General features: G+C 55.3%; 2 protein-coding genes across 2 annotated transcripts; one reads left to right on the top strand and one right to left on the bottom strand.

The window, feature by feature from the left end:
- Window positions 1-2,449: 2,449 nt before the first annotated feature.
- On the bottom strand, window positions 2,450-5,576 carry FAM78B (family with sequence similarity 78 member B; the record flags this gene model as incomplete). Its single annotated transcript, XM_080622853.1, has 2 exons — window positions 2,450-3,890; window positions 5,314-5,576. The coding sequence occupies 2 exons, from the start codon at window positions 5,574-5,576 to the stop codon at window positions 3,368-3,370; spliced, it is 786 nt and encodes a 261-aa protein (XP_080478979.1). The 3' UTR covers window positions 2,450-3,367.
- Window positions 5,577-5,950: 374 nt separating this feature from the next.
- On the top strand, window positions 5,951-9,593 carry PLPP6 (phospholipid phosphatase 6). The gene is made up of 2 exons (XM_080622854.1): window positions 5,951-6,600; window positions 8,489-9,593. The coding sequence occupies exons 1-2, from the start codon at window positions 6,192-6,194 to the stop codon at window positions 8,857-8,859; spliced, it is 780 nt and encodes a 259-aa protein (XP_080478980.1). The 5' UTR covers window positions 5,951-6,191; the 3' UTR covers window positions 8,860-9,593.
- The last annotated feature ends 920 nt before the right edge of the window (window positions 9,594-10,513 follow it).

Below are 10,513 nucleotides of genomic sequence, written 5' to 3'. Positions count from 1 at the left end.
GCCGTCAATAAATAACAATAAATAACTTAAACTTCAAGTAAATAAATAAATAAATAGGTAGGTAGATAGCTAAATAAATAAATAAGGGACCCAAGGACAGGATGGAGGGGAAGGGGCACTCCAAGGCTCAGGGCAAGTGGAACATGCAGGTGGGCATTTCCATGACCTGCTCCTCCCTGAGATAATGGGGTGCTACTGCGAAATGGGGGTGCAGGGAAGGCATCCCATGGTGCAGTTGGGCAACTGAACTCAGGGTTCTGGGTACTCGTCCCTGGCATGGGCTCTGCAGGCAGGGCTCCAGCTCCAGGTCCCCATCAGTAGAGCTGCAGGCCACAGGGATGTGAGCAAAACCCCAACTCACACACTGAAGCTCTCCCCTGTTGCGTCCCTCCCTCCCTCTCCTCCCCTTCACTTAAACATAGAGCCTTGTGCCCGGGCTCCACTGACGAGTGCTACTGAGCTCACCAGGCACCTCCAGCCAAAGTGAACACGCACCTTTTGTGAACATGCGAACTGCATGTTTCTGCACACTACTTTTGTAATTTTTTTTTTCCTTTTAAACAGGGAAATGCCCATGTAGACAACCCACACATCAAACCAAGTGAAGTGCATCAAACAGAGTTAAGCGCATCAAATCCAGCCATCGGAGGAGCAGGCACAGCAGTGCAGCAGAAGCCCAGAGGGGTGACCACAGGCATGTCCCCAGGGCTCATCCAGAGCCTGCCTGCAGGCTGGGGCAGTCCTGGGAGCTCAGGCACAAGGCTATGGCCAGGCACGGAGCCTGACACCAGCACCAGGCAGTACCAAGCGCCTCCCTGGGGACATTGCAGACATACATGGACAGAAATGGCAGACACTGCTGTCCCAGTGTGACAGCAGATGATGCTTGGAGGCTCTGGCCAGCCAGCACATCCCAATAAATTCAACAGCACCCCTCACCAGCATCCTCGCTCTCCCAGCCAGCAGGCACCATGGTGCTGTCACAGCATCTCCCCAGTCTGACGGCTGCAGGCAGCCCTTGAGTTCCCATCTGTTGGGAAACCCCTTCCACTGGCTTTTTAGCTCTGATGCTGCCAGAGACGTTTCTGTCCCACTGGGTCAAAAGTACACATCTGCCTTATTTCAAACCAAAAGGTACTTATCCCTCCTCTTTTCTCAAAGACTACAGAAAATTGTATTTAAAGTTTCTGTCCCTTCTCCACACATGCTTTTTGAGAAACAAAACATCAGTGACAGCAAAAGCTGCCATCAGTCCCATATCAGAACAAAAGCATGGGCAGAGTCTCATAAGAGCGGGACATCTTCCCACACTGGCAAGCTCCCAGTGGAACTTTTGCTCCAGAAAACAAGCAAACCAAGACTCAGAGCCCCCTCTCCCTCCAAACCTTTCTCACCACAAGGCTATAGCCCCCAGCAAAATCCAGGTGTAGGCACCAAAAGCAGCAGGTTCCCAGCCCATAGTAAGGCCAAGCGGGAGGAGTAGGACCACTGGCCTCAGCATGGGAAACTGTGCGTCAAGGCGTCAAAATGCAATACTCCCAAAGGGAAAAATAAATAAGAATCCAATCAGCAGCAAACACTACTGAGAATAATAAATAGCACAGGGATTCCACACGGATTTTTGGTCTAAGATGCCTGGGGAGCTCCTTTGCTCAAGGGACCAGGGTGCACATCCCGCTCTGGAAAAGCACAAGCCATGGCCGAAGCTCTGCAGAGCAATGCCACAGAGATGTGCCAGCACACCACAGGAAGCAAAGCAACACTGAGGGCAGTGCTAGTAATACCACACGAAAGGCTTTGCATGGAAGTGCCAAACACAGTGACCCTCCCCAGGTTCTCCTGGCAGTGGGGCAGAAGATGGAACCCTCCCAGTGGGAATTATCCACATCCCCAGGGCAGGGCAAACCTCCCACGGCATGAAGGCAGGGACATGAGCTGGAGGAGCCACAGGGCTCATGCTGAGGGCAGAGGACAGAGCAGAGAAAGCAGCGCAAGTCATAACCATCTGCCCAGGAGCAATGGGGCACCTGTGGCACAGGCAGGGCAGCCATGGTTTATGCATCTACTGCATCTCGAGGGCAAGGTACTGGGAGTTGCAGATCGCAGCCCATAGCACCACACCACCTCAGAGGATGCCAGTCATCCAGGCAGTGAGGGGCAATGGGAAGGACAAATAAAACCCTGTTACCCTCCAAGCACCTGCAGCAGCAGGAAGCAATGCCCAGGCAGAATGCTCACCTCCTTCCCAGGCAAACCCAGGCCTGCCTTGCACAGGCTCTGCTCACATCTCTGCCTCCAACCCATGGAAAGGAGACCTCCATCCCTGCAGAGCCTGAGGAGTTACTGCAAGGCATGCCATCCTCTCCATCAGCGTCCCTGCCAGTAGCCATCCTGCTCTGTGCGTGGCTGAGAAGGAGGAGAGTCTCCACATGAGCCAGCATTTGTATGGAAAATGAACAAGCACCCAAATTCTTGCAAAGGACTTGGGTCTGCAGTGGAGGATTGTGAGTCCCAGGGCACCTCCAAGCTGGTCTGGGCACCCCACACACAGTCAGTGAGTACCTGGGCAGGGTGAATGGGCACTGCTCCCAATTTCTCATTCAGCTGAGAATCGATTTTGCTCCTGTAAGAAAAGGGTCAGCAGGATCTGGGGGGGAGATGGGGGTTGAGGAACTGCAAAGGATTAGTGCACCTTAAAACGAAAGGACATCTAACCTGCCCTTGGATCTCACTCCAAGACAGAAAAGAGCTATGGCATCTCCTACACTCACAACTACTCCAAACACACCCAGACGCATGCAAAACGTGTCCCACTTCCCCTCAGCTGTGGAATACCCATCCTGGGCAGTGGTACTGGCCAGCACCAGGCTCCAGTCCAGCACCCGGCACTGCCAAGGACCAGGGCTTGATTATCGATCCAAATGCATAGGTATAGACACCGCGGGGACACTCATGATTCAGCAGGAAGGGTCACCACAGGAGCCCTCCACATCCAGCAGACATGATCTCCGCTTCTACCTCCAGCTGGGTGGAAAGCAACATTTGCCAGTGGCATGGTTTGATCACACTCATGCTCCTTGCATTGCCCTGCAAGGAAAGATGACTCATTTAGGTCAGACGGCCTCTTTGCCAGCCGCAAGTCCCTAGAAGTACTTGATTCTGCTTCCTGGGAAATCCTCCAGCTCAGTGATCCGTCTTCCACACGCCCGTGCCAGCCAGGCTCTCTTTCTGACTAAGAAGGAGGCACGTTTCCAACTACAGCTACAAAGGCAGGAGAACCCAAGAGGTCTGCTTTGGCTCAGGAACCCCATTCATTTGCAGCAGGCTGACAGCTCCCAGGTCCTCACATGCGCGCCCTGGCGCTGATCTACTTGGGAGGTATCACAACTATAGGCTGGCCTCGCTTGGGTCTCCACATGAGGACTTGGGCATCGTTGGCATTGGGTTTCACTAGTGCATTTGGTGGGATGGGCTCCATCCTGCTGAGGATCCGGGGCTGCTCCTGCTGAGTCCTTCCCACCAGCCGTGCCCGCTGCCCCAGCAGCTGCATAGGATCAACCTCAATGTCCACTCTCATCCTCCACTTTATAGTCTGCAAGATGATCTTTTCCTTGGTGGTGGTGTTCATGGCCACCAGCCATGTGGTAAAGCTCTGGTCCCTTTTAATCCTGGTCAGCAGCGGCACATTACTGTTACTTACAGGGACAGCCCATGTCACGCTGGGGTAGAAATTGTCATTCATGCTCACTGAGAACCTGGAGATCTTGTTAGTGGGTCCGACCAGGGTCACAGTTTCTGTGGTGTTTCCGTACCAGGGGTAGCTCACACCATCCGAATCGCTGATGGCTTTTACTCTTCCTTCTCGCAGGTCAGGCAGTTCCCAGCTTGACCTAGTGAACAGGAAGGGAAAGGCCAGGTAAGCAGGGAAACAACAGCAACAGCACCCAGCAAGCAACATGGAGGCAAGCAGTGTGGGGACTGTCTCCCCACCTGCAGCTAGCTTTCATTTAAGAACAGATTTGGCTTCAGTTCCTTCACCGAGCCTTCATGGCCAGCTGAAGCCTTTGTTCTGCCAGCACAACACTATTTTCATTGACATGCAATCAAACCAACTGGGCCAAAAGTCATTGCTGAGTCTCTCTGGGGTCACCCTTTCCTTAATCAGCTCCTGGGCTGGAGAACAGTCTTCTCCATCCACCAGCTGCAGCACTGTGGCCACAGCACTGGCCCCTTCCTGCAATAAAAGTCTGTGATCTTTATGCCTGTAAATACATGCTCCTGCACAGAGGCACACACAATAATTAGATATCACAATTACGCCTGCTGCTGGTGCAGTAAAATCTCTGCAGTATGGCTAGGGGGGAAATTCCAGCCCAATCTTGGCTGACAACCATGTTAGCAACACTGCTGGGCTACAGCAGGGGAGACAATCGCCACATGGCGAGCAGGGAGCTCTGGTGAAACCTCCTGCTGAGTCCAAGCTCCAGCTCCAGATGTATCTACAGCTGCCTGCAAGTGGCCACCATCCTCCTGACAAATGACAACTTCTGCTATCTCCCGTGTCCCCAGGTGCTCTAGTGCCACACACAAATGAATCTGCCACAATGCAAGGACATGGGCAGGCATCACCCCTAATGCCTGCACACACTGCTCTGCCTGCTGCCCTGGGCAAGATGCACAATGGACCCTCCAGCCATCTCCAGATTCATGTTGCATCACCCTTTCAAACAGCAAAAGACACAATGGCAGAGCCAACAGCTTTGTCCTGAGTCACCCGCACACCCAGCCTTGGGAAAAGTTGGTTTCCAGCAGCCATTTCTGCACAGCACTGCACAGCTTCCCCCTTTCAACAAGCCCAGGGGTCAACTCCCCCAGCACACCCACGCACATGACACAGCCCCACGAAAACCAGCAACTTGTCAGGGACAGTGGCCACCAAACCCTCCAACGAGGGAGCTTCAGGCCACCCAGCTGGTGCAGAAGCCGGCTGCAGAGTGAGAGGAGCGTGAGGGCCAGGGCACTGCAGGGTCCGGTGTGATGCGGCAGGGATGGTGCTGGGAGCAGGTGCTGGGTGAAGGTAACACCCGTGCATACCTGTGGGTGCAGACATGGGGTAAAGGTGCAACAGGCGGTGCGCGGGGTGCTGCCCACGCTGGGTGCTGGGGGCCCATGCCATACTCAACCCGGTGCACAACGTGGGGCCTCTGCATCCCCACTCCCACCCAGTGCAGCCGGGGCGCCATGCCCGGTGCAAGATCCCGTCCCCCCAACCCAGCGCGCTGCGGTGGTGCCAGTGGCGGTGCCGGTGCTCACACGCCGAGGTCGCTGTAGGTGTTGTAGAACTCCATGTGGTTGCAGGCCTGGATCCAGCCCACCACCCAGGTGTGCCGCCGGGCGATGGGCGGCATGAGGACGCGGGCCGAGGCGCGAAAGTAGGGCGTGCGGTACCGCAGCACCACCGGCGAGCTCTCCTCGATGGCGGTGGCCGCCGGCTCGATAGTAGCCGACACGTCCGACACCACGATCTGCTCCCGACGCACCCGCGCCTTGCAGGCCACGCTCTGCAGGCACCCCATCGCCGCCGCCGAGCCGTCGTCACCCGCCGCCGCCGAGCCGCGGGGCCGGGGGGGCGGCCCGTCCCCCCGCCGCCGCACGCCCGCAGCCGCCGCGCATCGCCGCCCGCGCACCGGCGCCCGCACCGGCGCCGGCAGGGCGAAGGCGCCGCCGCCGCGCCTCTTACGGCCCTCGCCGGCTGCCGTACGCCGGCCGGGGCGGGCACGTGCGCGGCGGGGAGGCGGGGCGAGTCAGCCGGCTCCTCGCCGCGGAGCAAGGCGGAGAAGAGCGACCTCCCCGCTGCTAGGGGGCGCCTCAGTCCTTCCGAGGGGTCCTTTGTCTCCATGGCAACAGGGTGCGTCACGGTGGGCGGTGAAAGAAGAAGCAGGACGGCATCGGGGCTGCCTGGTACCGGGGGAGCAGTGTGCGGCGTCCCGGAGCACAGCGGGAGGGGGAACTGGGCCCCGGAGGTGCGGTAGCTGGAGGCCACGGTGCCGAGCAAGGTGCGGGGCCGGTAGCGGGAGACGGAGACGTAGGCCCGGGCAGGGGTGACAGGCAAGCTACTCGCCCGGGCCCCGTTGGCAGAACAGGCCTGGCAGCCGGTGACCGCCCCCCCCTCCAAGCCGCCTCTTCTCGCCATGCCGAGCCCCCGGAGCAGCCGCGAGCGACGCGCCGGCTGCAGCAGCAGCGGCCGCCCAGAGTTCCTGTCTCTCGTGAGCCAGCGCAGCCCCATCTCCCCCGACAGCCCGTCACGCCGCAAGGAGTCGGGCAGCTCCGCGGCAGCCTCCATGCCCGAGGAGGACTGCATGAAGCTGAACCCTTCCTTCCTGGGCATCGCCCTCAGCTCCCTGCTGGCCATTGACCTTTGGGCATCCAAGCGCCTGGGCGTCTGTGCCGGGGAGGGTTCGACGTGGGGCAGCGCCCGCCCCCTCATGAAGGTCATCGAGATTTCGGGGCATGGCATCCCCTGGCTGCTTGGCACCTTCTACGGGCTCTGCCAAAGCGACAGTTCAGCAGCCAGAGAGGTGCTGCTCAATCTGCTATTCGGTGAGGCTGGGGACTCACAAAGGGGCACTGCAGGCAGGGGCTGGCTGCAGCCGAGGGGGGAGGATGGGACCTGAAAGATGGGGCAGAACTGAGCCAACCTCAGTCTTCCTGTAGCCCTGAGGAATCCAGCTGATTTTGAGTACCTGGTGGCACAGATATGGCTCATCCGTCACAGCTGCAACCACACACAGTGAAACTCCTGACAGGTAAACTGCTCCTGCAGTTGTACAAAGCTTTCAGGGAACTGAACTCACTTTTACCTCTTCAGCTTATCAGCACAGCGCATTCGAGGTGCAGCTACCTAGTACTAAGACACCATCCCATTTGCTGAAAAGCTGCTCTGCCACACAGATGTCTACACCCTTGGACTCCCTGCAGGTAGTGCCTGCATGGATTGTTCTGTATCAGCCAGTGAGGAAACTTGATTTAAAGCATGCATTTTAATCTTATGTGATGTAATATCCCCACCCCCCATTCCCCCCTCTGCCAACGTCCTGTCCTACTAGGTGTACTTACTGAATTTTGCTCATTTAGAAACTAGGAGCTGCAGAACAAACAGACCTTTTCAGATTCCTAGTTCTTACTCTTTAAGTTGCAGATGATTAGCATCTCACATTTGTAATGTGAAGTGAAATTTGCTTGGTAGGAAACATGGTTTTGTGTATCTTTTTCATTTAGCAGCACATGGTTAAATTACAGTCCCAAAGCAGAGCAGTGGGAAGGGACCTGGAAACCTCCAACTTAACCTCTGCTCCAAGGAGGTCTGTTCCAGTACCAGGGCCTCGACCAGCCCTCAACTCTCCTGGTCAGAGCCACCCACCTTTCTGGGGCCCTGTCCCAGGGCTGCAGCACTCACGTGGGAAAGGAGTGTTCCCTAATGTCCAAGAATCATATCTTAAAAAAGCAACTGAACAAGGTTTACATGGAGGGGAGATTGTTAAATTAAATGATTAACCAAAGGGAATGAACTGAAGGGACCAACAAATCTGTTGTCCAGAAACAAGCCTTAGGACAAGCAGAAGTTGGTTCTCTCACAAGACTTCCTTGGAGGAAGTACCCCTGGCTCTGAGCACTGTGCTAACAAAGCTAACAGGGATTCAGAAAGCACTCTCCCCTACAGGAGAAGCTGCTCTTGCCAAATACTCAACACTCCTCACAGATGCTTCACCTCAGACTTTTACTGTAACAGCCTTTAGCTCTCTGGGGGCAAGCCACCATTTTTTAAATTGTCCTTTATTAAGCTATTGAAAACCAAAGTGTGGTTAACTTTCTGGCATCATTCCCCCCAGCAGCAGGGAGAATTTAGACTGCGGGAGCCCTGGCACCACACAAGCTCAGAGCTCCTCACACTGAGTTGTGGCTGAGTGCTTGAAATGGGTTGGTCATTCATGCACATCTGTTTGACCTCTACCCACTAGGGTAAGCAAAGCAATGCTGACTCAGGACAGGTTGCCAGAGAGTTGTGGGGTCTATTAACTCCTCTGTTGCCTTCAGGTTAAAGGTTGGTTTGAGCCCTGAGTCTTGTCAAGATCAGATTTTACACACAAAAGCCCTTGGGTACAAGCCAGACAGAGACGTGTTGGTGGCTGTGGCAGGCAGATGTCTGGCATGCAAGGCTGCATGCAGCAAGAGGAAAGATTGAAGATATGCTGGAGAAGGCCAAGCATTGGGATGCTCTCCCTGCCTCGGTATTATAACCATGGGAAACACTGCCTTCTCTTAGCTTGTTTTAGTAGCCAAGTGCTTTCTTCTTAGCTAATGGCTTTGCTTTGATTCTTGGTTTGTTTTCAGTTGGGGGGGGGGGGGGTTGGGGGGGGAAACCAACTCAAAATGAACAAACACAAAACCAAAACCCAAACCTTGCTCACTCACTGTTACTGTTTCCTAGCATTGCTGCTGGATCTCGTGATGGTGGCAGTGGTGAAAGGGATTGTCAAGCGGCCACGGCCCACCCACAACAAGATGGACATGTTTGTCACCATCTCAGTGGACAAGTACTCCTTCCCATCTGGCCATGCCACCAGAGCTGCCCTGGTCTGCCGCTTCGTTCTGCGCCACCTGGTACTGGCCGTCCCACTGCGGGTCCTCATGGTGCTCTGGGTTCTCGTTGTCAGCATTTCAAGGGTCATGCTGGGCAGGCACAACATGACAGATGTGCTCTTTGGTCTGCTGCTGGGCTACATGCTGTACAGTGTGGTGGAGTACTGCTGGTTGTCCCCACTCAGTGCACCAGTGCTCTTTGCACTCTGGAGCCATTGATGACTGGGTTCCTCCCAAAGGAAGAGACATGCACCTGGTTTTCTAAGCACGCACAAGAAGGGGATATTGGGACTTGAGCTCATACATTGGACCCCATCTATTCCACCAAGACTTCAACACTAGCGGCACTGCAGGCTCCTGGGCCTGCACTTTGGTGCTGTCTTGCCCTGTTGGGCAGGGTGTGCACGGGCCAAGCAGCAGCACTGACTGTTGCCCCATGAAAAAAACCAAACAAACAGTCCCCGCAGAGCCCAGGGAGGGGTCAGCACATTTGTGTGGCAGCTCACAACTGGTACTGTGAACCTGCATGCTGTTGCTGGGCACCTGCTGCATTAGCCTGTGATGTACATGGTAGCTGTGGCTTCTCTGAAAATACACTGATCATATTACAATTATGAGTGTGCCCTGCAGAGCCTGGTGTATAAAATATGCCTGAAGGGCACTTTCTAGGGTCTCTCCTCAAGTTTATGAAGAACTCTGCCTTCCTAAGCAGCGCATCTCTTCCATTGCTCTAGATTTAAGTACTACACAGAGAACAGGTCTTGAAGCAGTGAGGAAGACAGAGGCACCTGGCTCCCAGTGTCATGGGGAAAAGAGGTGCAACCACAGGTTTGGTCCATCCATGCCATCTCCAAGACAGCAGGTAATGGGGAAAGCATCTGCTAATAGCAGCCTGCTCCTGAAGACCTTGTGCAGAACTTCATAACTGCTTTTCCCCTCCACAGGGTTTTTAGTCTACCAGGGGGTACAGCACATTCACAGTAGTTCCTGCTTGCCAGTATGCTACCAGTGCTGCTGACATCATGCTGCAGCATGAGCCTCTTCCCCATAGCCCAGCAGCCAGGAGCTCACACTCAGCCCCAGGAGCTGAGTCTTATCTGCAGCTCCTGTAGAAAGAGGCTCTGGCTCTGCCAAACACCACCACAGCTCCCCATGCTGCCTGGTGAGCTGGCTCTCCTACCCTGGCACCATTAGTCCTGGCAGTCTGTATTTCACAGAGAACTGCTTGTCTTTGGCAGAAGAGCACCATGAGGCACTTCTGTAATAAGCCAGGGCTGAGACTGAGCCAGAAAAGCACAGAATCAACACCAACAAGAACCACAGCCAGATAGAGAGTGAGGGCTCTGGACTGGACTTAAATAGTGCTCGTGGCATGGGGAGGGAGGGGTTTGGGCCCAGGTGAGGCTCATCATGGCCATTCGGGTCCATTAGCACACTCAATGCCTGGAAAGCACGGATTAAGTCATATTAAAACCAGTCTGTTTTATGCGTGCTGTTTCTCTGGGTGAAGTGTGCAGGAGCAGCCTGAGGGCCACTGGTACAAGCATCCATCTGGGTACGTGTCTGTCACCCACCGTCAGTTATACAGGGGCTGCAATGAAAGCACTTGACATGGCAAGGTTCCCCCAGAGCTGAGCCCTGAGCTAACAGCTGTGGGTTGGCACTCCAGCAACCAAAAAAACCAATCACCTGGTTGCACTGCACATCTGGCAGCGGGCTGGGCCAGTCCAGAGTGTGCACAGCAGCACACAGCCCCTCCGCCAGCCCTCCCACCTCAAGGCAGACATGAGTTCCCTGGTGGCTACAGATCACTGGCATGCAGCACACACCAGTGTGGTCAGGGTTTGGGATGATCAGGGGTTATTGAGCTGTG

This window comes from Psittacula echo (assembly GCF_963264785.1).
Source record: "Psittacula echo genome assembly, chromosome: 7".
Classification (NCBI taxonomy): domain Eukaryota; kingdom Metazoa; phylum Chordata; class Aves; order Psittaciformes; family Psittacidae; genus Psittacula; species Psittacula echo.
This window is presented reverse-complemented; position numbering and strand designations above follow the sequence as displayed.

Excerpts from the sequence above, each read along its gene's own strand:
- PLPP6 (XM_080622854.1), top strand. The coding sequence starts at position 6,192 with ATGCCGAGCCCCCGGAGCAGCCGCGAGCGACGCGCCGGCTGCAGCAGC. Across the intron at positions 6,601-8,488 it reads GCTGCTCAATCTGCTATTCG|CATTGCTGCTGGATCTCGTG; the intron begins GTGAGGCTGGGG and ends ACTGTTTCCTAG.